The following is a 27,646-nucleotide window of genomic DNA, read 5'->3' as shown; positions in this document are numbered from 1 at the left end:
CGGTTCATATTTTGTAAGAAGATAGACAAAAACATGTAATTAATGGTCGTCCTCTCGTTTTGTGAAAGCTTTACCCGTTGCCACGATACAAGCAACATGGTTCGAAAGACACTAAAGAGACTTATAACGAGTTAGTCGTTGCCTGAGTCAACAACAATCTGCATCGGTTGCTAGGCTATGATAGTTTAATGTCAAAATTATGTTAGAGTAAAGGTTGGGAACCAGAATGAAAAATGCTTCGATGACACACAGAAAAGGCGAATATGTCCGAGGCAGAAGCAAAGATGTAAATGATGGGAAATAGCTATTCAACTTAACTGGCAGCTTCGAAGACATTTAAATCAAAACGTCCTGATACACTCATGCTTTTTTACGAGTTAACTCACATCCTTAGTGGAGTGAGCTTCTTAGCTGAATGGTGTTGATACACCAGCATCTTGTACTTTTGAGATCCAGGATCCTGATCCCGTGCATAAAATCCGGAAGATTCGCCAGTAGCAGTAAACATGTCATTGGCATTTTGAATGTTATACATGACACTGCATATCATGTGATTCTTCAATTTCTCCAAGCATATGAGGAAATAAATCTCATGTGAACAGCCTGCTGTGAGTGTACAATGGACACAATATTTCGACAGTCGACGTTGTTGCCTTAATCAGGTGTGCTAATGTATTGCCAAGGGACGGCAGGCGTGAGGTATATATCAGGTCCCCCCTCCCTCTGGCGCTCCCTCCACCGCCCGGGCGCTCTCTGGGCCATCCATGTCGTGGTTCGACTCCCGGCTTGTGGCCCAGCGACTGGGTGTTCCCTCGTAGGTCCGCGCCCAGGAAGGTTTGCCGTCGGCGCTTCAGAGATTCCCCCCTCTGCCCTAGAAGGCAGTATATTCTGGGATATTTCTATCTTCTCCTTAATCCGGTTAATGGCTGGTTCCCAAGCTTGGTTAAGGGAATAGCTGCTGTCACGATTCATTTCAGGTTTTCTTACTCTGATCTCTACAGCTTCTTTGATAATACAATGTTTCGAAGCCTGTGTTAGGACTTTGGTCTCGTCAAAATCCATGCCGTGAAGTTCTCACAAGCTCGGCTTTTGCAGGCTTATTAAAATGTTGCAATCTCGTGTGCCATTGGTGTTCACGGCATCGGTCTTCATCAGCACACACGATGAGGGCAACAAGGTCGATTGACGAAAAATTGTGTCGTTTCAACACTCACACCAGGTTGTTCACCAGAAATTTATTTCGTCATCGTGTATCATATTACGTGACATGACATGATGCGTTACATTGCGGACTGCTCTGTCGAAAGTGAACGTTGAGCGTGCTAAGTCCAATGTGCTGCTAAACGCTCAGAAATGATGCGACTTGTGCATACGGTACATATTCCCCAACGTGGTACACGCGATCGCAATGCACTCTGGAAGCAGTTTCGGGAACTTTACCAAACGAGCGTAAAATTCCCACGTCAGCTCTATTAAAACGCACATTTTCTCCACTGTCCACGAAAAGGAAAGTACCATGTTCAATCAGTAAGGACAGAGGTTTATAAAAGTTCCATTACAAACAGTGTGATACAAATTTCAAATACTTCTGCACATAAGATAAACATTATTTCATCATTGCCACATTTTAGTAAAACCCCAAGGTCAGTCTTACTTGATCACTGTTCCTACCCAATAGCAGAATCTTTGCAACACGTGAATTACGAAGCGTAAAAGAAAATGGAGCAATATAGCTTTACACAAGTAGCGCAAGGTGTCCTATAGATCAAGCCAATCGAACACCGAAAGAAAGATGAACTAATATTTACATAACATAAAAAATTATAGTATATACTTACATGAAATTAATGATTATGTAACAGAACCTAAAAAAAAGCAATTGTTAGCAAAAAAACTATCTACTGGCGAGTCGCGAACCCCCGCCCAACAATAAAAATTTCACTACTTGATGATGATACTGACTACCCTACGCTAATATTTTATAGGTTATTACCATTTCTAGGCTCCTACCAATCTTAGCACTTCCTGAAAGCGTTAACCGTAGCTATGTTACTAACTGAAATTTAATTATAACAAATTGTACTAAGAACAATGCGTTTTGGTTGCATCCTCAGTGTATTGCTGCCTTCAAATAGCATACTCTCATAATACGCAAGTTAAATAATTCTTTTGCCTCCCTCATGAACCATGGACCTTGCCGTTGGTGGGGAGGCTTGCGTGCCTCAGCGATACAGATAGCCGTACCGTAGGTGCAACCACAACGGAGGGGTATCTGTTGAGAGGCCAGACAAACGCGTGGTTCCTGAAGAGGGGCAGCAGCCTTTTCAGTAGTTGCAGGGGCAACAGTCTGGATGATTGACTGATCTGGCCTTGTAAGAGTAACCAAAACGGCCTTGCTGTGCTGGTACTGCAAACGGCTGAAAGCAAGGGGAAACTACGGCCGTAATTTTTCCCGAGGGCATGTAGCTTTACTGTATGATTAAATGATGATGGCGTCCTCTTGGGTAAAATATTCCGGAGGTAAAACAGTCCCCCATTCGGATCTCCGGGCGGGGACTACTCAAGAGGATGTCGTTATCAGGAGAAAGAAAACTGGTGTTCTACGGATCGGAGCGTGGAATGTCAGATCCCTTAATCGGGCAGGTAGGTTAGAAAATTTAAAAAGGGAAATGGATAGGTTAAAGTCAGATATAGTAGGAATCAGTGACGTTCGGTGGCAGAAGGAACAAGACTTCTGGTCAGGTGACTACAGGGTTATAAACACAAAATCAAATAGTGGTAATGCAGGAGTAGGTTTAATAATGAATAGGAAAATAGGAATGCGGGTAAGCTACTACGAACAGCATAGTGAACGCATTATTGTGGCCAAGATAGATACGAAGCCCACACCTACTACAGTAGTACAAGTTTATATGCCAACTAGCTCTGCAAATGACGAAGACATTGAAGAAATGTATCATGAAATAAAAGAAATTATTCAGATAGTGAAGGGAGATGAAAATTTAATAGTCATGGGTGACTGGAATTCGGTAGTATGAAAAGGGAGAGAAGGAAACGTAGTAAGTGAATATGGATTGGGACTATTAAAAGAAAGAGGAAGCCGCCTGGTAAAGTTTTTCACAGAGCACAACTTAAACATAGCTAACACTGGTTCAAGAATCATAAAAGAAGGCTGTATACATGGAAGAAGCCTGGAGATACTGACAGGTTTCAGATATTTTATATAATGGTAAGACAGAGATTTAGGAACCAGGTTTTAAATTGTAAAACATTTCCGGGGGCAGATGTGGACTCTGACCACAATCTATTGGTTTTGAACTGTAGATTAAAACTGAAGAAACTGAAAAAAAGGTAGGACTTCAAGGAGATGGGACCTGGATAAACTGACATGTTGTACAGAGTCTCAGGGAGAGCATAATGGAACAATTGACAGGAATGGGGGAAAGAAATACAGTAGAAGAAGAATGGGTAGCTTTGAGGGATGAAGTAGTGAAGGTAGCAGAGGATCAAGTAGGTAAAAAGACGAGGGCTAGTAGAAATCCTTGGGTAACAGAAGAAATATTGAATTTAATTGATGAAAGGAGAAAATATAAAAATGCAGTAAATGAAGCAGGCAAAAAGGAATACAAACGTCTCAAAAATGAGATCGGCAGAAAGTGCAAAATGGCTAAGCAGGGATGGCTAGAGGACAAATGTAAGGATGTAGAGGCTTATCTCACTAGGGGTAAGACAGATACTGCGTACAGGAAAATTAGAGAGACCTTTGGAGATAAGAGAACCACTTGTATGAACATCAAGAGCTCAGATGCAAACCCAGTTCTAAGCAAAGAAGGGAAAGCAGAAAGGTGGAAGGAGTATATACAGGGTCTATACAAGGGCAAGGTACTTGAGGACAATATTATGGAAATGGAAGAAGATGTAGATGAAAATGAAATGTGAGATACGATACTGCGTGAAGAGTTTGACAGAGCACTGAAAGACCTGAGTCCAAACAAGGACCCCGGAGAAGACAACATTCCATTGGAACTAGTGATGGCCTTGGGAGAGCCAGTATTGACAAAACTCTACCATCTGGTGAGCACTATGTATGAAACAGGCAAGGAATGCGTTTCTGAAGAAGAGAAATTTGTTAACATCGAGTATAGATTTTTAAGTGTCGGGAGGTCATTTGTATTTGTATGGAGTGTAGCCATGTATGGAAGTGAAACGTGGACGATTAATAGTTTGGACAAGAAGAGAGTAGAAGCTTTCGAAATGCGGTGCTGCAGAAGAATGCTGAAGGTTAGATGGGTAGATCACATAACTAATGAGGAAGTGTTGAATAGGACTGGGGAGAAGAGAAGTTTGTGGCACAACTTGACCAGAAGAAGGGATCGGTTGGTAGGACATGTTCTGAGGCATCAAGGGATCACGAATTTAGTATTGGAGGGCAGCGTGGAGGGTAAAAATCGTAGAGGGAGACCAAGAGATGAATACACTAAGCAGATTCAGAAGGATGTAGGTTGCAGTAGGTACTGGGAGATGAAGAAGCTTCCACAGGATAGAGTAGCATGGAGAGCTTAATCAAACCAGTCTCAGGACTGAAGACCACAACAACAACAACTAATTCTTTTGCCAGGAATATGATGTTTCTCATTATTTTATTGCAACGGATTACACAGTTAACAATGGGTTTTCCAATGACTCTCAATTTGCTGGTGCTCAGAAACGGCATATATACGTATAAGCTTGAAATGAATGCCAATATGGCGCCTCACATCTTTGTGCTGAAGGGAGATGGCGTGCATATGACGTAGGTGGCGTTGTGCCATCTCATTGGTCAACGCTCAGAATATCTGACATGCTAGTTATTGCTCTACACGTCCGGAAAGACTCCCGAAGGAGATATTCCAAGCTATGACGCCAGAAATGCTGCACGTCAACGCTCAACGTTCGGATGCACGGTCCGTGTGCCGACGGCTTAACGCAGGTAGATTTCTCAGAAGTAGCACAAATCTCTTTAACCTCTTTGCCTACTTGACCTCTATGAGATTTGGCTATTCTGTACAACTGCTGCTGAATCTGTGCAACTATCACAGACTTTCTGCAGCAGAGTATGACACAATCTAGCAACGTGATACACAACCACATTCATTCAATCATTAATAAAAAAAAGAGAAACAAGGAAAAGAAAGAGAAATACTAGTAAAAGTAGGCTACCAGACTAATGAAAGATGGCTACAGGACCCTTTCAGTGTTTCCACTATCTATGATGTTTAAGACATTGGCCAAGTTGTGAATGAGTTGAGCAAGAAGCAGAGCGATTGATGCTACTGTAGACAGGACATTGCGCTTGATACTATTTGAGAGACGATGACTCTTCATCTCCACATGACACTTGAATTTGTGCCATAATATCCCTAACGTTTTAATGGCTTGTTCACCAGAAAGATGACACGGCAAAGACGTTACTCTGTCCTGTACAGAGATTTTTTCCATCATCTTGTGACTATTGGTCCACCATTTCCTCAGTGGAAACCCCCAGAAGTGAGTAGCTGAGTCAGCTGAATTGAAGTTCCTGAGCTTCAGCTTCTGTAGCTGATCCACCTAACAAGTCGTCCACATAAAAGCTAGACATCAATGCTTGTGATGCCATTGGAAACCTGTTTTGATTTTCCAAAGCCAACTGTTGAAGACAGCTGGTAGCAAGAAAGCCAGCAGGAGTGGTCCCATAAGTGAGCGTACACAGTCTGTATTCTTGCATCGGTTCAGACAGTGATTTCCGCCACAGAATTCTCTGGAAGTTCCTTCGCGGTACATTTTTGCTATGTCAGCTGACAGAGCCACATGAAAGGAGCGAAATTTTACAATAATGGAAAATAAATCTGGCTGGACAATGGGACCAACCATCAGGATATCATTGAGAGATACTCCATTGGAAGTGGCAGCAGAGCCATCAAATACTACCCTCAACTTAGCAGTGGAGCTGCATTCTTTGAAGGCAGCATGATGTAGAAGGTACCACTTTGGACCAACAATACCTTGAGAATTAGCGATCTCCACGTGTCCCAGTTCGACATATTCATTCATGAGTGCAGCATATTTAATTCCTCCATGATCCCCTATTCAGTGCTAACATTGGTGCCTCTTCTGATGTTAAACCCATTACTTCACAATCATTCTTAACCGAATCCAGGTACCTTCTCCTTGGTCTGCCCCGACTCCTCCTACCCTCTACTGCTGAACCCATGAGTCTCTTGGGTAACCTTGCTTCTCCCATGTGTGTAACATGACCCCACCATCTAAGCCTGTTCATCCTGACTGCTACATTATAGAGTTCATTCCCAGTTTTTCTTTGATTTCCTCATTGTGGACACCCTCCTGCCATTGTTCCCAATTACTAGTACCTGCAATCATCCTAGATACTTTCATATTCGTAACCTCAACCTTGTTGATAAGGTATCCTGAATCCACCCAGCTTTCGCTCCCATACAACAAAGCTGGTCGAAAGATTGAACTGTGCACAGATAACTTAGTCTTGGTACTGACTTCCTTCTTGCAGAAGAGAGTAGATCGTAGCTGAGCGCTCACTGCATTAGCTTTGCTACACCTCGCTTCCAGTTCTTTCACGATGTTTCCATCCTGTGAGAATATGCATCCTAAGTACTTGAAACCTTCCACCTATTCTAACTTTGTTCCTCCTATTTGGCACTCAATCCGTTTATATTTCTTTCTCACTGACATTACTTTCGTTTTGGAGATGCTAATCTTCATACCATAGTCCTTACATTTCTGATCTAGCTCTGAAATATTACTTTACAAACTTTGAATCGAATCTGCCATCACAACTAAGTCATCCGCATATGCAAGACTGCTTATTTTGTGTTCACATATCTTAATCTCACCCAGCCAGTCTATTGTTTTCAACATATGATCCATAAATAATATGAACAACAGTGGAGACAGGTTGCAGCCTTGTCTTACTCCTGAAACTACTTTGAACCATGAACTCAATTGACCGTCAACTCTAACTGCTGCCTGACTATCCATGTAAAGACCTTTAATTGCTTGCAAAAGTTTGCCTCCTACTCCATAATCTCGTAGAACAGACAATAATTTCCTCCTAGGAACCCGGTCAAATGCCTTTTCTAGATCTATAAAGCATAGATACAGTTCCCTGTTCCACTCATAACACTTCTCCATTATTTGTCGTAAACTAAAGATCTGGTCCTGACAACCTCTAAGAGGCCTAAACCCACATTGAATTTCATCCAATTGGTCCTCAACTAGTACTCGCACTTTCCTTTCAACAATACCTGAGAAGATATTACCCCACAACGCTGATTAAAGAGATACCTCTGTAGTTGTTACAATCTTTTCTGTTTCCATGTTTAAAGATTGGTGTGATTACTGCTTCTGTCCAGTCTGATGGAACCTGTACCGACTCCCAGGCCATTTCAATTATCCTGTGTAGCCATTTAAGACCTGAGATTCCACTGTATTTGATGAGTTGCGATTTAATTTCATCCACCCCAGCTGCTTTATTGCACTGCAATCTATTGACCATTTTCTCCACTTCCTCAAATGTGACCCTACTTCCATCATCATTCCTATCCCATTCTACCCCGAAATCTGAAACATTACTCATCGTATTTTCACCTACATTGAGCAACTCTTCAAAATATTCCCTCCATCTGCCCAAAGCATCCACAGAATTCACCAGCAGTTTTCCTGACCTGTCCAAAATACTTGTCATTTCCTTCTTACCTCCCTTTCGAAGACTGCTAATTACACTCCAGAATGGTTTACCAGCAGCTTGACTCAAGGTCTCCAACCTGTTTCCAAAGTCTCCCCAAGATTTCTTCTTGGATGCTGCAATTATCTAATTGCCTTTGTTTCTTTCTTCAACATAACCGTAGACAGGTCCTCTAAATCCCCAAACCTTTGAAGTTTGGAATTTGAATTGTCACCTCTAACAAAGCACGAGGTTACTGTGGAACGAGGCATGTTGTATGTAGCTGAAGGTATCCTACGAGACAAAATCCAACCAAATTTTGTTTCGGTCAGTGGATGATGACTTGGTTTCACCACCCTTTCCTTACAAGCAACATCAAAGAAAACCTCAGAAGCAAGAAATAAATCTACTGTTAAATTCTGGATCAACGTGCGGAAGATTTCATGGGACACGCCAGGACCTCTTTTGCGATATGCAATCAGATCGGCAATATCCGGATATTTACTAGCAGACACTAATATAAGCTACATCTACTGGTATAGTCGGACACCGTTCTTAAAAAGAGGAAAAATAAACGTTACCGCAAACTTGAGGTGTCTGTATGGCGTTTGCGACGCACCAAAAGTGATTCGTTTCTTCGAAATATTGTAGCATAATTCCATCTAGGAATTGAATAAAATCCCGATATTATTTAACGTGTCGCATCTTCTATATACTCAGAAATGGAGACGAATAATGTGATTACAGCATCGTTTGCATCACATGGATGGATGGGGTGAACACTGTGATATACTCCCTCAACACTTCAAAGATACAGCAAATCCATACAAAATAAATCGAATAAGATCTCATAGACCGTACTTGTTTGCCTTCTTCTCTGCTATATCTGCGTGATATAGGATCATTACTAGATAGGATTAACTAATAGTAGATAGAAAGTGTACTGCATTTGCCTGGTATGGACGCATCCCAGCTGACAGTTATTAGAACATCCACATTTGCCAATGCAATGTAGATTCCTCACCGAAGGGAATAAATTCGTCAATACGACGCTTGTAAATACAGGTATCGTGGTTAATTTCCCCGATTTTGTAAGAAGCGCACGTTTCACTGCTATTTGGACTATCGTAGTGATCACATATACAGTGTGACACTTCTAGGTAGAGAGCTTGCTAAGTAATGGAACAGTGCTGTCGCAGTGTGGTGCGATTTCGAGAGAATTATCAGGGCTCTGCGACTTCACTGCGGACGTCTAGATGTAGTCTTACTCGTCAATAACGTAGATTCAAATGCCATATATCCAAGATTGGAAGATACGTGAATGGTGAGAATATGGAGGCCAAGCGAGACTCTGACAAAAGAGGGGCTGAGAGGTGATCTCCATGCCTCTTCTTCTAGGCGTTGTGAGCAAACTTATTGCTACCTCCTACATAGTCTCACGAAGTGACTGCAATGAGAAGTTTTTTATCGAGAGACATTCAGCAACAGAAGATCCGCGTTTTGTTTTTCCAAAAAATATGTTAGGGCGTGATTGGAAGGGGAAAAAAAGCGATATTGTTATTGCGTTGTACATCTGTGTATGAACTGTTGAATTTTTATTGGATGAATTGTTAAAGGGGGGGGGGGGCTAATATGAGAGGAAACGTGGTGTCAACCACGAAGGAGCAGCCCTCATATATTAAGGGTGGTTAGTGACTCACCTATTAAATTGCGGTGTGATTGGATCGAATAAAAGTTAATTTTGCTTAAATATGTCTTCATTATTTCATATAAATTGAGCAACTGATTTAGAACAAGCAGTTTCTAATGAGATGACCAGTCCCTTTTCTCTGTATTTTGAAATAGGACACTGTCTGTGCTAAACCGGAAACACGTCTGTAAGCTCTTCAATTTAGGTGAAATTCAGGCAGCGGGATACAACATTCTCCTGTGAGCTTTGTGTGCCAATAAATAGATGCACTTGCATTTTAATAGGTAGATTAAATTTACGTTGTTGACTCGTAGATAAAGTCCTGTGAATAAAGTTATGGCTTTGCTCTGCAGCTCAAAAATTCTGACCAACAGACAGTCATTATTTCTGCACATTATTCGCAATAAGGTAATTGTATACAATGGAGATACGCTTTGTATTGCTGTTCCAAAATCCGTCCCAACGTGACACACTGCGTCTGTTCAAGTGTTTATTTCTCTTTCGTATGCATTTCATCAAGCCTTTGGCATTCGAAGTTAAAGTTTTCTTATCATTGGAAGGGTTGACTTCTCATTTTGCTTGGGAATTGGAATTTCGCAAATGAAATCGTATATTCATCTTAACTGTACAGAACAAACTTTCTGATACACTGAAATTATTTTGCAGCCCTGCGCATTAGCAAAGGTCAGTGGACCTAGATTCAAGAACAGAAAAATGCAGTTGTACTGTCAATTACAACGAAAACAATAACAAGTAGCATGCCTTTATTTTGCTACAAAACCAACATCAACTTCTCGGTAACATACAATACTGTGTTACTCCACACTGCATCACCGCCACACCGTTAGTACGAACTGCACAGTCGCTTTCCGTAGCTCGCAACGGTGTGTTTCTCTGCCATGAAATCTCAGCCTTAGCATCCGACGACTTACCGCCCGGTGTGAGCCGACGCATCCAACTTTTGTACCGCAGAAGCGCGTCGTATAGGGATGCACATATATCGCTTTTAATCCTCCCATGCTTGCTGATGGCCAGGCCGAACAGCTGGCGCACGATACCAGCAGAATTACCAGGTGCTTTACTCACAACCAAGCTAAGCTTGCCCGACGCAAGCAGGGCAAAGGAGTCTTGTTTACCTGCCCGTTTTCCCTCTGTGCTACCCTACGTAGCGGTTTGTTCTGCGCGCATTCATTAGGACACGGAAATTGATGGATTGTTCTTTTCTACTCTAGTATCACAAAACGAGGCCCACAGTGATATGTATACATTTTGGTCGTTGCAGGCCAGAAAATAGTGGATTTTATCTTTTTTTATGCTTTTTGGGATTTTTCTGGATTATTTATTTTGGCTATGAATGACTATTTGCAACTTCGCCTTCTTTCGACTAGTTCGGGATAAACTCAGTTCGAACCATCATAGCTCACCTCAAGTATGTTTCCTGTAATAAGCAGAACTAACTATCAAAATCGAGATCCTCTGCACCTAAAAACCTAAAGATGATCGTTACATTGCTACGCCAACTAACATAAGGTTTTGGAAGTCTACTTCCTGGAACCTGTGTGTTTCACCCAAATACGAACCCAGTTATACCAATTTTAATTACTTTTTCCAAGACGTGTATTAAAGGCTCCCTCAATTCATTCTACGTGGCCATATTCACCAAATCCATTGTAGCGAACACGAAGATTAGGTTTTGATACTACATTAATCTAAAAAATACATGCCTGAAAGAAGCTTTTCGTTTGTATTATCCTTTCTTCACACTACGTTGCATACCACCTGAACTTTTTTATTATAATTTGAATTAATTTTCCGCCCCATTTTCCAGGCTTTAGGTGTTTTTACAAGTGTTTTAGGCCATTTTTATAAGTATTTTTTAGGAAATGGGTAGGGCTTCAACTTCCGAACCCTAAAGTGGGACTCCCGTTGATACACATCCCCGCTTCAGGTCGAATCTCACATTCCTACTTACATCTGTTTATCCCAATGAACGATGCAGTCAGTGGGAAGTAGTATCAGGAGGACAAGGACGTCAATCATGCAGCAAGGCGTTGGGTTCCACGTCGATACCAGCATACTGTAAGGCAACATATTGCTGCCACACTGAACGGAGACTACGTTGAAAAAAGGTTTGTAGTCAAAAGATTGGGAATAACACGGTGTGTTTGAATCCTGAATAAAACCAACCTGCTTATAGAAAAACTTTGGATTACTTATTGGACGCCCATCTCATATTCGATTTTATTCTCCGATTCAGAATTTTTTCTGGGTGGTTGTTATGTTCCAGCGTAATCTAACCTGACAGCAAAGTATTAAGTGGAATATTTACTTTAAAGCCCATCTGTAACTATGCGATTTAAATTTGTTTTATGAAGATAAGATTTAAAGTCAAAATTAACAATTGACTGACTATTCCATACGCAAAAAGGTAATCTTTTGTAGTCATCAATTTACAAGATCTATGCTTATCCATTGTGGACGCAGCACAGCAATTTGTCAAGTAATTTAACAAGGAAAAACGCCAAACAGGAGAGCAGTTTGAAAAGTTATTTTTTATCACAACCAGTTTCGGAAATACAGTGTGCCATTTTCATGTCGCATATGCACCTCATTTATGCACCAGTTTCTAGCAACCGTGACTTCATATTTCAAATGCTTCCTTGGAAGACCTGAAAACAATTCTTCACAGGTAGCACCTTAAATACAACCTCACGACTTCCAGAAACTGATGTATAAATGTAGTGCATACGGGGCCGGGAGATGGCACGCGGAACCGCCGAAAGTGGTTGCGAATAAAAAAAACTCTATTGTCATGGCTGGTTCGTTATTTCCCTGTTAAATCACTTTGTACAAAAAATTGTAAAAAACGAACTGTACAGAGTCCAATATGTTTAACGTCTTTAAAGAAGCTAAAACAATTTTATACAAGTCCATTGCCACACCACCATGTAGTCGATACAAGAATAACTTACTAAATAGTTACATGAATGCCATTGTGATTGTGTTATCTAAGCGTTACCACCCGTGTGTTGCTTCAGTGGAAGTTTCTGTTGAACACATTCATTTTGGGGAAACGGAAGCAGCTTTTAGAGATACCCTTTTGTATTTTCATTGACAGTTGCCTCTGTCCACTGATGTCAAGGCAGTACTACTTTATCAGACCTATTTAGTCATACAAGCATATTAAATATTACTATACATTAACGGAAATGAAAAGGAAATTCAAAAGCGGTGAGGTGTATCTTTGTAACGAAGTTTCCACGTTAAGAATGGTTGATTATTCTAGTGGAGAATTGTGCTTGAGACTTGTCAAAGTGCAGCTAGGTCACCTGATATCAAAGTATCAGACTTCCTTTGCAGCAGCACCGATCCGCTACCACGTATCCGCACAGCGCTCCAAGACAAACCTGTTCCACCCCACCCCTTTGTAACCAGCTACGAGATCACCTGTATCGATGCACGGTTACTGCAGACATTTGTTGAGATCCGGGTTAGTGGCTGTGGGGGCAGTTGGCGCGTCACATGCGACGGCCGGTGCAGGACACCTCGCATTTACTGTTCGTTGGTTTCGCTGCCGATACTCACCGCAGCCTGGACGGATACGGAAGTCCTGTGGTGATGACGGCTTATTAGTGGAACTGCAACCAATAACCGAATGCTGACTCCAGATACAAGGTTGGTACAATACTCCATTTTCTTAATGCCTTACAGGAGGGACTTGTGGCTCAAACAATAAGAGCGAAACAAATGTTGGCGTGGAGTATTGCATATGCAGATAAGCCGTCTTATCTTCATGGAACATGAAAATATTTTTAATGCATATTTGAGACAACCCAATAAGGTTAACCGTAGATGCATATAAATTTGAAAAGGATACCACTTATTTCGCAAACATATCGCAGATTGAAGATTTCCTGCAAAAATGATACGGAGAGGGAAACGAAGCCTTCAGAACGGACATATGAGGTTTATCATGTGCAAAGTATTAGTAAGAAAGTTAAAGATGTGCTTTGGGTGTGGGGCTTTGCTCTGGCAACGCGGTAGTCAGCGTGTTCTGTGTAGTTCCTTATGGCTCAAAATAATTTCAAGGATGTAAAAAAACTGGATAGGTAGACAGTAACGAATGATGAACGTGAAGAACAAAATAATCTGAAACATATCAAAATGAATTTGGTCGGGCACGTTGTACTGTGTATCCCTTCCAAAACCAGTGTCATTAAAATGTAAAGGAGATGTACGGCATGCTAACATTTATGTGCAAGACTGCCTAGCGAAAGAGAATAAAATGACGTGTTACATATTCAAAGACACTTCAGCCGTCAACTGATCTAGCCGAGACGTTTTTGACTGTCTTCCGACCTCTATCTTTCTGCTCACAAAGAGCGTCACGACGCTAATTGAAGGCCAAACCTCCTGTGGCCACTACACTCCGTTGCTACACGTTATGTAGTCTTGCTTTTGAACTCCAGAGGTCTTGTTTTCCCTTTATTTCTAGTGAAATTAAGCGGAAATAAACCTGAATGCTTTGTACTCCCGCATCGGGCAAACTTCATTGTACGAATTTCATAATGCCAGTGACTCTGCAACATTTGAATCAAGGTAGATGCTCGATATTTCTTATCTATCTAGGGAAAGTGGAAGGAATGAGTAAGAGGTAGGGCGTTAACTGGAATGTTAAATGATTAGACGAGTAACATACAACAGATGAAGGAAGATGCTCAAGAACATGATACGACCGAGAGCCTTCAGTTCAAATGTCTGACACTAAGAAAAAGTGAGACAGCATTACTGATACTACTTTATGAACACGAATAACGCAAGAGGCTTAATACCTCTCAGCTTGAGGATTTGTTTACATAAGTAAAGGTGAAAATTGAGAATTTGAGGTACGAAAACGAAGTTGTTTTAAGCAGTAACGGTAAATATTTTTCGGTTAAAAGTAATCATATTATCTAAGATTCTCAGATTGTCCTCAGATTGTTTAATGAATCTACCAGGAAGTAAGTGCCACTAAAATGGGCTAAGAAATATGCTGCTCTGACTGAAATTCTGAGTAATTACGTAGCAGAATATTACTTTCTTGTCGTTAGTCTAATTGCCAAAATGGTGCTGTAATCTCATATGCTTTGACACCCCTTTATCATTCTACCGGAAAAGCTAAAGGATGCTATGGCAAGTCGTAAAGCATTCTCCTTGATTTTTAAGACTAACTTTTTTTTAAAGCAACGTTATGTGCAACGTAACGTCCAAGAAAGTCATCTGAAAAAATCTTGCGGTATCTCAGAAAAAATGTCTGCAAGATGGAGAACAGACACGGAAATGGATGTAGTTGGACAAAGGAAAGTAGGTTAATTTACATGGTTCTGTCACCACGAACAATATCTGAAAATTATGAAGTACCCAGCACTCGGATGGTGTCATCCATTTACCTGTTTTGCACACTCAAGGTAACTTGGCTGCGTTTACACACTGGTCTAGCTTTACAGGTTAAAATTACTGTGCCTAAAGTTTGACATGTTACCTTCGGAGAACCGGTACAGATCTGTACGTCATGTTCAGTACACGAGGTTTGTGCGGTGGGGTGTTTCACACATTGAGTGACTCGCAGCTTAATTTTTGTTTATTATTTAACTTCATTAAAAATGCTATTTGGCTTTATAAATTTACAGCACCGGATAATATGCAATTGCTGCTGTCGAACGTTTTACGAAGAGCCATTAAAACCATAAAATTTTAGCTGAAGTATTTGTACTGACGGCACCATATAGCCTGAAATTCCCAGCAGCGCCTTATCAAGGCGCGCTGACATCAGTCGTATCCTCTGCGGCAGTCTCTTCTGCTTGTTCCACGTGAGTGGGTTCGACCACCGTTGGTTCCGCAGGAGGCGCGGAGTCTTCCTTCTGAACTTCTGGGTCAGCTTTTGCCTCCTCCACTGCTCCTGGCTGTGGCTCTACCGCAGTTTCAACTTCCACAGCTGGTGTCTCAGCTGTCTTCTGCTTGACCTCCAGAATCACTTTTCCCAAGTTCTCACGTCTGCATAATTGCGTCATGCCTTCAGCCACCTGCAAGTATGCAAATGTTACAGAGGAGACTTTTCCTAGGAAGTTTATAAATACTTAGCACAGGGTACTCACATCTTCGAAGGGCAGAACAACATGAATACAGGGCTGTATTTTGCCACTGGAATACAGCTTAAATATTTCATTTAGAGATCGCTGCACTGCCTCCGGATGAAGGTCTAACCACATGCCAATGTTCACTCCTGCTATGCAGTAGTTTTTACTAACTACATCCGCAGAGGACACCGATCCGCCATCCCATTTAGGTCGCATTAACCCCCATGATGTGTATTTTGAGTATGTAGCTGTGCTGTTCGACCCTGAAAAAAATGCCATCAATAAAGTATGCTAGGAAAGCATACGGCAAAGAGCTGATACAACGGATTCGACTACTAACCCCTCTAAGCCACTGAATATCGGTAAGAGAACCGTGTTTAGCAACTAGTGGAGTACATGATCAGGGCCGTTTATGAATACCTGCACTCTTACTACGCCCAACTTTTAAGTAACAGCGCACGCTTGCAACTTATCAGGCCGGAGAACAAGGAGGTAAGTCAAACACGGGGCTACAAATAACTGGTTCCACCAATCTGCCGAAGCAACGGAAAGAATCCTTGCCATACTCGTAGAAGGAGAGTAGGGATAAAGGGCAGGCCAACAGTTAATCTCGCTTGGTCCTAGCGATCAAGTAGTGAAAGAGAAACTTGCGGAGGATAATCCTATTCAGTATTCCAGTTTATGCTCCAAACTACTACTTGTTTCCCAGTTTACTAGGTTGATCTCGTATGTACGATTTTTCCTCTAACCTTTGGATCTCAACAATACAGAAGAATTTTTTCACTAAGTACCTTTTAGTATAGGTAAAGTCGCATATCAGGATGAACTGCGAAACAGACACTTGGATGAACCACTGAGTGGTCAGTCACCCAGCATTTTACAGGATGTATTTCAAACCAAATCCGCATTTTGCTCACACAATCGTGCATCTCGTTACTGGCGTGGATACGCTTCAACCCTATCACAGTCCTGAATAAGCAGAAATGGATCTAAAATATGTTAGTATTTCATCCAAATCGCTTGCTTCTCCAGAAGTTTCCTTTCAGAATCGAAACAGCACGTACCCAGATTTGCATTACAGCATTGCCTGAAGCGGTTTAGGGAAATGGAGAACCTCAATCAGGTTGGCCGGATGGGGTTTGAACCATCGTCCTGCGCCACTTCGAGCCGAGATCTTGTTGGGAAATTTTGGGAGCAATGTCTATGTCCGAAATAAAAGCTGCAATATACTGCTTCCTAATGCGTATCGCTCGCTGAAAATTATGAACGTAAAATTATATAGTTGCGTCCACATAAGCTTACCAGCTATGTGTCTCACCCATCATTCGCGGCTAGGACAGCCAAACGATAAATTTAGTGGTCTCCGCCACGAACAGTAATACTGCTAGCGGGATATAGGTGTTCCATGAATATGTTACAGTGAGTTACGTAGTCCAACCCAACCTATCTAATAATTGAGCGATTAGTATCTACACATTAGCTTTGCAGGTAGTTTTTCCTAGTTGGAAATCAGTTTGGTGTGGAACACCTAGATCATGCGAAGAGCCTGAACATATAGATCTCAACGGAGCAAAAATATATTCCTCGAGAATCAGGCCAGAAGAACGCACTTGCCAGTTGAACATTTCTGCATTTTTCTTCAGCAAAGGAATCCACGTATCACGCCAAATGTAGATGAGCCTTGTCCTGGATTGTGGCATGATCTGGACACTACATCGTACTGGCACCGTCCTGGTGTATCAGGATCAGAACTCTTCCCCAATTATTGGGGAGTGGGTGCCGCATCTTGGGCACGATGGCTCTACGGTATTATTGCTGCACGCAATGAACGCCAGCGGACACGGTAGCAGCATCTGTCACGTTCTTCACTAATTCAGAAGAGGCTGACGAACGTTCACACTGCTTTCCCCGCCATTGGACCACCATCTTTCTATACTGGTCAGACTACTTTTGTTGCCTTCGGCTATTCACCAGCACACTTTCGACCTGAAGTCGTTTTATGGTTTAACTTAGTAAAATTATCACGCCTCAGCCCACCTTTGAACAATATCAGTTGGGCAAGTCATCACATGCTCCGTGGAGGCTACGTTTCCGTCGTCACACTGTTTTAAAGTTTTTTCGGCGCTATCTGTAACTGTCGTACTGAGGAGTACACAGCACCCTTCTCTAGACGAAGTAGTACGACACGCAATCAAACCAATTTTCGAATGAACATTGTCACATTTGAACTACTTCACAAGGTGGTACGTGCCCTACTCAGTAGGGTAAGACTTCCATTCCTATCTAGTACGAGCGCCCTTAGCAAAACCATCTATTCGACACGTTCCATGTTTCGCATATTTGGTCTACGATCATTTACGTAAATATGGATGTAACTAAACGACTCATTCTGGTATTTCAATTTCCACCCAAGTTTTATTCTAAGGCTATGGGTTGAAACCAAACGTTTATTTTAATTATTTCATCCTGGGCCGACTAAGATCAAAACTGATAGCACATTCTACGGTTTAAAAACCCGTTTACCATGACCGACTAGGTACTAGTCGCCGACTGGCCTATACAAAACTGTTTGTGAAAGCTGTGCATCTAGTTATGCGAGCTTCGTAAGTAGGGATAAAATTTTAGGCGTTTGAAATCTGTTTCTGCCTGAGAATGTTGGCAAGTGGACAGGAAACACGAAGCATTTAACAGCATGGATGTAAGTCCATGGATACACCTTATCAGAAGGAAAGGCAAGGAGTTATCGAACACGACAGAGCCGAAAGGTACGGAATTCGTAAGTCAGGGGCAGTTTAAGAGAAATACGAAAAGGCAATAGTTGATGTACGTTAAGCAGAGATGGAAAGACTAAAATAGTATCAAACCAGTCTAAGGAGAGTGTCCCCGTAGCTTCCGTCCCGATTTATGGAATTTCAGCTGCTCTCTGGCTGCATCGACAGCCCTTTATCGCTATTACAGCACACCCAACGCCATACCAGTGGCAGTTCACTGGCCTCTCAACGATAATAAGGACTAGCGACGTGTCCTATTTATGAAATTGAGACTAATGTAAGGAAGTATTCAACCGATACCGAAAATAAATTTTTCTACACGGGATCCGCACCATACCACGAGATGGAGTAAAGCATTCTGGCATGTGAGCTATTATATTCAGGCAACGTATAATGACAGCCCTACTCGTCATAGAAAAGCTAAGTGTAGTAAGAGCGAACACGATTGTTACTGCACCGTTTCTCTGTTGTACTTACCTAGTAGTACCAACTTCCCGACAGGTCGGAGAATTTTTAGGCACTTCTCAAGATCGCTTCCACCATTGGTGTTTACCACGATATCAACACCTTCAGGGTAATTCTGCAGTATTTCGGTTTCATAGTCGTCATGACGAAATACCCGCTTCACGCCAAGAGAACGGAGCTTTTCGTGCTTTGATTCTGAAGCTGTCCCTACAACTTCCACATCGTCCACGGTCTGAGCAAGCTGGATGAGTGCCGTGCCGACACCACCTGAAATGAGACGGGAATTTGTATCGAATTAATGAAGATTCAGCGCCAGTGAGCTAAAGTAATGCAACTAAGTATTGAGCAGCAAATTCTGAGTCTGCCACACCTGGCCCCAAGAGCACCAGAGGTTCCAATTTTGTTTTGCAGCTGGTTGCAGGATTTTTATTTGTATTATTGCTATTTACATCCGAATATTCCATACTGAAGTCGCTAAGCTGATGAGTGGGTGCAATTCCGGACGAGTGCGAGTCCAGCATACCTGCCTTTGGACGTTCGAGGCATTTATTTCAGCACGTCCTGTCCCTTAGTCCATTAAACAGTGTATGTGCTTAATGTCAATCCCATGTTGCGCCTAAAACCATTTTCAGTGTCATTAACGTTATTTGATTTATCAGAAATCCTAAACACATTACAACCAGTTTCCCCACATCCAGTGCACCTATTTTTACTTCAATCTCACCCAAATTTAGAAACCAAAGCTCTTTCACAATTTTCGCGTAACCGTGCACCCGTGTGTGGATGCTAATAGCTAAAATCCCAGACAACTATACGAGGACAACACCACTAAATTTCTGAGCAGTGTGTTCACATGGTACTTGTGCCTTGTCCGAAGGACTGAGTTATCCCTAATCTCAAATTTAACACTTTCTAAAATGCTCTTGAAACGGTAGTTACAAAACTTTTCAGTAGTCTTTATTCACCACGTAACGGTAAGTACACCAGGAACACTGTCTCCATTTGATATTCCTTTCCTTGTTCTTTCAGTTTCTGTAATTTGGTGGACCTATACGTTTTCAACACGTAAGTGAACTGGTTAACATTTTCGCATTACCAGCCTGTGTGCTCGAATTGATGCGACCGAGCAAATATTGCAGTGCGCCGTCTCTAGTCCTTTTACTTTACGACTGCTGCAGATAATGAATATTTTGTCCGTATAAAATACAGCCGACATTCTCGGTGGCTACAGGAGGTAGGTTTATGACACTACCGGTTATAATGGAATGAAAATTTCGGTGGCAGTCTAACGTAAGGTTGGACAACGTGTCAAATTCCCACATAGAAGTTGTATTTTGTGCTCTGGCAGTTTCATCGTGGTAGCTAGTGCACTTTTCTGTTGTGATGTCAACGAGGACGGAAAAAGAGTACCTGTATGCTCTCATTGTCCCAGTTAATTTATGTTCGACGTCATATGAGAATGTCGCTGTGCTGTTACGCTACGGCAGGTGTGTGTCTATATCCACACGGTTACTCTGCAATTCACACTTCGTGCCTGGCAAAGGGTTCATCAGATCGTTTTCATTCTACTATTATACCACTCCCCTCTCGAATGGCGTGCGGGAACAGCAACACCTAAATCTTTCCGCTCGAGCTCAGATTTCTCTTATTTTATGATCATTTCTCCCTATGTAGGTGGCTGTCAAAATGTTGTTGGTAATTGAAATTTCGCAAATAGATCTCGTCGCAAAGAAAACCGCCTTCGTTGCAGTGACTCCCACCCCAACTCGCCTATCAATGACATTCACCCCTGTTGCGCGATGACATGAAACGGGGTACCCTTCTGTGCAATTTTTATATGTCCTCCGTCAATCCAACCCGTTCAAGATCCCATACCGCGCAGCAATATTCCAACAGAGGGCGGACAAGTTCAGTGTATGCTGTCTCTTGCATCTATGTGTTCTGCTAACATAGCGCCATCTGCTTCACCTACGTGGTTTCTACGTCGTCTTTCCCATTTAAGTTGCTCGTAATTGTAATTCCTAGGTATTTAGTAGAACTGACAGCCCTCAGATTCGTGCGATTTATCGTATACCCTAAATATATCTGATTTCTCTTAGTACCCATGTGGACGACCTCGCACTTTTTATTCAGTGCCAATTGTCGCTTTTCGCACCATACAGATTCTCTAGTTTACCGTCTGATGAGTTTACAAGACGGTGAATTACAGCGTCATCAGCTAAAAGTAGAAGGGGCTGCTCAGAATACGACCTAGATCACTTATTTAAACCAGGAAAAGCAGAGGGCCTATGACACTACCTTACAGAACGCCAGATATCACTTCTGATCTACTGGATTTATCGTCTATCACTACCAACTGTGATCTGAGAGGAAATCACGAATCCAGTCAACTGAGACGATACTCCAATTTTTGTTAATAGTCGCTTGTCGGGAACGATATCAAAAGCTTTCTCGGAGTATCAAATCGATCAGATCCTTTGTCGACAGCAGACATTACTTCATGTGTTGCACAAGAACGGTATTTTCTGAATCTGTTATGTATCAAGTCTTTTCTTCAAGGTATTTCATAATGTACCAGTACAGTATAAGCTCCAAAATCCTACTGCGAATTTTGGTCAGTGATCTGGGTCTGTAATTCAATGGGTTGCACCTATTTCCATTCTTGAACTTCGGTGTAACCCGTGCTACTTTCCAGCCTTTAGGAACAAACCTTTCGTCAAGTGAGCGGTTGTATGCGATTGCTAAGAAAGGCGCTATTCTGTCTGCATACTCAGAAAGGAACCCGACTGGTATACCATCTGGACCGGAAGACTTGCCTTAATTGATTTAAGTTGTTTCGCAACACATAACTTGTTCTGGAATATTTACTTCATCCTCTCTCGTGAAGACACTACGGAAACTATGTAGTAACTCCGTTTTAGCGGCACCATCATCCCAAACATTTCCATCGCTATCGCGCGGTGACGGTAGCGGTTTTTGCCACTGGTATACTTTACATATGACCAGAATCTCTAGGTTTCCTACAATATTTCTAGACTTTCGTTGTGGAAACTATTGAAAGCATCTCGCATTGACGCCCGCTCTGCATTTCGAGCTTCCGTGAAACTCAGCTAGTCTTGGGGTTTGCGTTTTTCTGGATTTGGTATGCTTTTTTCGTTGCTTCTGCAACAGTGTTCTGATGTTTTCAGTACCACGGTGTAACACTCCCGTCGCTTATTAAATTATTTGCTATGGCTATCTATTGCTGTCGATACTGCATCTTCGAATTTGAGCCACATCTGGTCTACGGTTACATAATTAGATTAGACCCACTCATGAAGGAATCAAGCGAATTTTTACCTGCTGTTTTAGATATATTTTGCGCTTCTTTTTAGTGGTTTTGGTTGATATGGTTCATAGACACGCTACAATGACCTTGTGTTCACTAATCCCTGTATCCGTCATGACGCTTTATTAGATCAGGATTATTTGTGGCTAAGAGGTCAAGCGTGTTTTCGCAACCGTTTACAATTCGTGTGGGCCCATGAACTAATTGGACCAAGTCATTCTCAGAGAAAGCATTTAGTACCGTTTCGGAACAAAGTTCCCGTCTACCATCGGATTCGAACATTTATTTTCGCCAACAAATCGAGGGCAGAATGAAGTCTCCATCAATTATAACTTTATTATATTTGTAACGAGATTCAAATTTTCTTTGAACTGTTCAGCTACTATTTATCTGAGCTGGGGGTCGGTAGAAGGAGCCAATTATTTTGGTACAGCTGTTTAGGATATCCTTTCCCCGTAGTAATTCGCAAGAGATACCTACTGCCAAGAGACACAAACACACCACCACCTACTTAATTTAATCCACCCTTCCTGAAGACTGTTAGCGCCAATAAAAATTTCGGCAAAATTTACCTGCGCCTTTCTGTTCCTATGACAATTTAAGCTTCAGTGCTTTCTATCAGCGCTTAAAGGTCTGATACTTTTTCGAACACATGGAAAATGGAACAGAAATATGCACTAGCATACGAGAATGAGCCTAGTGAAAATTGCATCAAAGTTTACCTGCGACCGACTGCATAAATACTTTTTCCGCCTTCGCAAGGCATCCGAATTTATACAGGCAGAAGTGGGCCACAACGAAGTTTAGACCAAGACTGACGGCATCTTTTAGGCTAATATCTTCCGGCAGCGGAAAGCAGTACTTGCGTTCGACGTGGACAACATGCCTAAACAGACCACCTTGCATTTGCAGACACAGCACCTTCTGGCCCTCCTGTAACAGAATATTAGAACATTAGCTTTACTCTCGAAAACTACAGCATTGATGGGAATAAGAAATCGTGCCTTACCTGCAGATCGGTGACTGCACTGCCCACACGTGTCACGATGCCGGAACATTCGCTGCCCATGATAACCGGGAACAGTCTGTTCCTTATTATACCCAAGCGCAAGTAGTGGTCCGTGAGGTTTAGGCCGCAGTAATGGACTTCAACCTCGACGTGGTCGTCGCAAACATCTTTCTGTAGTGCCGCCTCTGTTACCTGCGACACGAATATGCGACTGTATTTCGAGCCTGTCACGACTGGACATTCGTTGAAACATTTTGCAGGGTAACAAGGTCCCAAATTCAGGTTATTAGCAGAAGTGGACAAGCTTCGTACTACCTCATCTATGAAGAGGCATCAAATATGTTTGTGGAAGAATCACTGAAGAGAATAGGCAGGCAAAAGGGTTAATACTGTTACTCCGTGTTCAGTGGGCGGACAAAGTTTCGTGCTTAGCTCCTGGGAGTCATTTTCCATGAAGACACTCGGCAACGTTCAGTAATTTACTGTGCCTGAAGACAAGGCGATTACGGGCAAGTGGCGATGGAAGTTACGGGGTTTGTGCTTCAAGCAGATTAAGCCACGGCTCATTCATTGCAAAAGACAATTATCGCTATCTCATTCTTACTCTGCAGTTGTAAAGTTTGAAAACTCACGCTGTCGCCCGAATTTCATTTCGACACAGGAGGGTTCTCATTCTGAAGGTTAGTGAGAGGCTGCAGTGATGAGGTCTGAATAGACAACATTTGAATAATACTTTCGTAAACAGGATAGCAGCTCCTTGAGAATGGAAGCGGTATTCTGAGTGCAACGACCACGAAAAAAAAATAAATATTGACGTCATTACTAATACAACATGTCGCCAGTTATGCCACAATTGGAGTTTTGCGTCTGAGGACAAACCATTTTGCTACAGCGCTGTTTTACGCTTTTTCCTATTGGTAACTCGCTCAGGAGCAGAGTTTGCGAGTCCAGTTAGTATCTATGGTTCTTGAAAGGCACCTAATTACATCAACTCGTATGTGGCAGAAGAAACATTTTACCATTTAAAAGAAATACGATACGTTGGCTTACCTTTATTCTGCTGATACTGCCATGCGCTGTTAGTGTGACTGACGGTACCGGACGCGTGAGGTCAGTTGAAGGAATCTGCAAACATTTTTCTTACATCACTATTTGCAATCAACTATTTAAATACATTTTATTCGAACCGCCTGCAACTGAACGAAGGCGGTATTTCTTCTATCAGACGTTTCGCTTCCTTTTATTAAGCCACTGATGAACAGTAACACGCAAAATGCGTCGGTATACCTCAGTGATTATTTGGTGCAAACCTGCAGTCTAAGGTCCATAAACATTTAAGAAATTTAAGTCACCCCCGACACAGAATCTTCACCGTAGCCTATTTCTACATTAAATCTATTATGAAAGTTCGTATGAAGCAGTGAACTACCTACGACAGTAGCACACCAACGTGTTGCAGGCGGGTCGAGAAGCATGTAACACCTTAACAGCAGTTAAATGGCCGTTTAGATTGTCTAGACACAAGGTCTAGATTCTATACTAAGACTTTTGACTCGTACGTCAGCATTACACAACGTTAAGCCGTTTAAGACATGTGGAGCTGCTAAATTATTCCACAACATTCCGTTGTGGAAACATATACTATCAATAAATAACCGATATTAAACTTCTCTGGCATAGTATTTCAAGTGAAAATAGAACATTCTGTATTGTTACTGTCACGGTGCCTTACCACACTAGGCGCGGCAAACTGCAGAGGAAGCAGATCCATGGTTGCCGGTACCTACCTAGAAAAACAAACCAGACAGCGTAATTAATGGTGAAGAATCTATTACATACTGCGTATGAGCTTTGCAGCCTCATGGTTTGTGGGCATAAATGCTGTGTGTTCCACCAACTACGGTTTTAGAAAGTACCATGTACCCTATCACAGATAGCGGGTTGAATTTTAGCCATGCAAAGCCTTGAAGGCGGATTTTGAACAGTCCCTTAATAGCAAGAGCATTACCTGCCGAAGGCACAGAACGTTTGCATTGTGTATTTGTACATAAATACTATCCAGAACCATACGTCTACAACTAAAAGTAACGAACGAAATGATGTAAAGCTGACATTGACAAAGCACCTTAAGATGAGCCCTTTGGCTGAAATGCATCTTTCATTTCGTTAATATCACCATTTGTGGCTTAAGGTGGGTGTCCTGTCGAAGCAGTTCCCTATATTTTATTACTATGTTTCAATACACTAGTCACACACAGTGTGTGTATCTGGTTAACTAGGTTATTCTTTCAGTTACAGAAATACCTACTTTATTCCCATTTACTAGTTTTCCATCTCTACGTTTCAGGTTTTTGGTAAAATGTCATTCTCCATAATAGTAAGCGTGAACAAGATCGCGATGACGCAACAATGCGAAACAATGCCATTTCTTTTCTTCGTTTGTCAGTCTCATTTCGTCAAAACTTGCTATTGCGAGTGTCAGTAATTTTTAAAGTGGTGCCTGTGAAAAATTCGTTGCCTTCATACTATAAATCATAGCAGCACACTTGCTACAATGACGCATTGGGCTCTTGCATGATGTACTGCTGTTGGATATTTTGTATTATGCCTGGAGACCGTTCTGTACTACTTTAAAATAGTCACACAATCGTAGCAATCTAGTCGCCCAATCAAAGAATAAGGCAGCCTACGGGGACGAAACAGTTTGCTACTTTAGAAGACATGACATGGAGGTTCGGTAATTGTCATGAAAATGAAGCCACGAATAGTGTGGCAAAATTCCGTTATCTGATATGAATACAACCAATTTTTATTTCTCCATCACCGAGATAACCAGATCTCTGAATCTTTCACTACACAGCTATGATATCGGGAAGCTGCCTAACAGAACACTGCCAGCAGAGTCTGAAATCAAACCCAGCACCTTGCATTTAACTACCGTAGACCATAAAGAATTTCCCCCCAAAAATTTCTCTGCATCATTTTAAAAAGTGTGAGAATCTGAACAACTTCGTGTTTAAACTCCGTATTAACACGATTTCAGAAAGCTAAACAATTTGAATGATGACCCTGAACATTTACCTTTACACCTCAACGCCTACTATTTTGGAGTACTTTCACGATCAACCACGAGTGAACGCTTTCACTAACTTCTTACTGCTGCATTAGGCTTACAATAAAATATAGCCATACTTCGTCAGTGTACGCACTTCCAACCCAAAATACCACTAATCCACTTTCTTAAGTAACCTTAAAATTTCAAGAACTATCCTTTACACTCAGTCAAAAGAGCCCTTCGTAATAAAACCAACACATTACGGTACATCTTAAATAATACTTACAGTGGAACTGTGCACTAAAACGCAACTGCAGAAAAATATTTCCGTGTGTACCTTTATATATCGTGCAACCTGGGCGTGTCCGGGCTACGATGATTCGACGACGGGCAGTCATGTGACGGAAAACTGAGTTCCTGTCAAAACAAAGCAACTGCCCTCTAGCGCAGAGGAAGTGACCCAGGGTACAGCTGGGTATGTGCTGCCAATGGCCGTGTAGAAGATGACCGATTCCGCTGTGATGGAGCACAGAATTCCTACTGTATTTTTGCATCCACCTTCCATAGTGTGCTGGGATGTATCTGTTGCTTTAAAGAGCAGTAATCGTCAAAAATGGATAACATGTGCAATCCTGTAAAGAATATTTTTGTGCTTTTAAGATTGCAGAATTTAACGGGAGCACTACTTTTAGAAATTTAGTGATCATAGAGTGAAAGTTCTACAAGAAATGGCATGGTATATTTCACGTTTTGATACCGATAATTAACGTTAACCTGAATTCGACATTAAGCTGTTAGTTAGTTTCAGTAAATAATCATCTTTTGGCCACACAGATATAAAACAACATATTTTAGTTCACTAAAACAGTTTATTGAGACTTTGTTCCTACCGTACAGGGCATCATATTAAGCTATATGAGAGAATTTTACGTACTTGTGTAGTGCACTGTGTGTTGGGAACTGTGTCTCAATGAGAATATTCTTTATTTGAATAAAAGGTCTTGTTCGATTCCTATCTGCCGAATGATGGTATTTGATCTGTTATCCAAATGAAGTTGTCAGTTCAACCAGGTAGCCATATAGCTCATATCTTCCTTCAGCGTTTATGTAGGAAATTCAAGTCAGAAACTTGGGACGTAGAATAACAAGATTAGGAAAAAACAGAAACGGCGTTTGATTCTCTATATAAAGACATATCTACGCTTCAAATAATTCGAAGATGCATAGATAGGGTGGCGTACTGCTTATTGGATCTGCCTACTGAGCAGGGGACCTGGGTTCGAATCCCAGACTTGGTACAAATTTCCATTCATCGCTTCAGTCTGCATATACACATCGTAGATGTTGGAGACTTGAACGTTTCTGGACTCATATATTTTCATTTGAGTATGGCTAATAGTTTCGTGGACCAAATTGGAGTAAAGCACTGTTTATTTCCCGCTTCGGGATATTTCGAGTCTACTGCAATCAGCGACTTGCTGTTGGAACCTATTTTGTC

General features: G+C 41.7%; 1 protein-coding gene across 3 annotated transcripts; it reads right to left on the bottom strand.

Moving 5' to 3' along the window:
* Positions 1 to 11,817: 11,817 nt before the first annotated feature.
* Positions 11,818 to 26,608, bottom strand: LOC126267395 (synaptic vesicle membrane protein VAT-1 homolog). 3 transcript variants are annotated; one of them, XM_049972593.1, is made up of 8 exons: positions 26,435 to 26,465; positions 24,826 to 24,880; positions 24,144 to 24,218; positions 23,094 to 23,285; positions 22,807 to 23,017; positions 18,769 to 19,023; positions 15,539 to 15,783; positions 11,818 to 15,466 (listed from the first exon to the last, which is right to left on the bottom strand). In XM_049972593.1, the coding sequence occupies exons 2-8, from the start codon at positions 24,862 to 24,864 to the stop codon at positions 15,197 to 15,199; spliced, it is 1,287 nt and encodes a 428-aa protein (XP_049828550.1). In that variant the 5' UTR covers positions 24,865 to 24,880; positions 26,435 to 26,465; the 3' UTR covers positions 11,818 to 15,196. The 3 variants fall into 3 exon arrangements, with proteins under 3 accessions (XP_049828550.1, XP_049828552.1, XP_049828551.1); XM_049972595.1 differs by lacking the exon at positions 26,435 to 26,465 and adding an exon at positions 26,486 to 26,608 and having other exon boundaries at positions 14,845 to 15,783; XM_049972594.1 differs by lacking the exon at positions 26,435 to 26,465 and adding an exon at positions 26,175 to 26,428 and having other exon boundaries at positions 14,845 to 15,783.
* Positions 26,609 to 27,646: the final 1,038 nt, after the last annotated feature.

This window comes from Schistocerca gregaria, chromosome 4 (genome assembly GCF_023897955.1).
Source record: "Schistocerca gregaria isolate iqSchGreg1 chromosome 4, iqSchGreg1.2, whole genome shotgun sequence".
NCBI lineage: Eukaryota > Metazoa > Arthropoda > Insecta > Orthoptera > Acrididae > Schistocerca > Schistocerca gregaria.
This window is presented reverse-complemented; position numbering and strand designations above follow the sequence as displayed.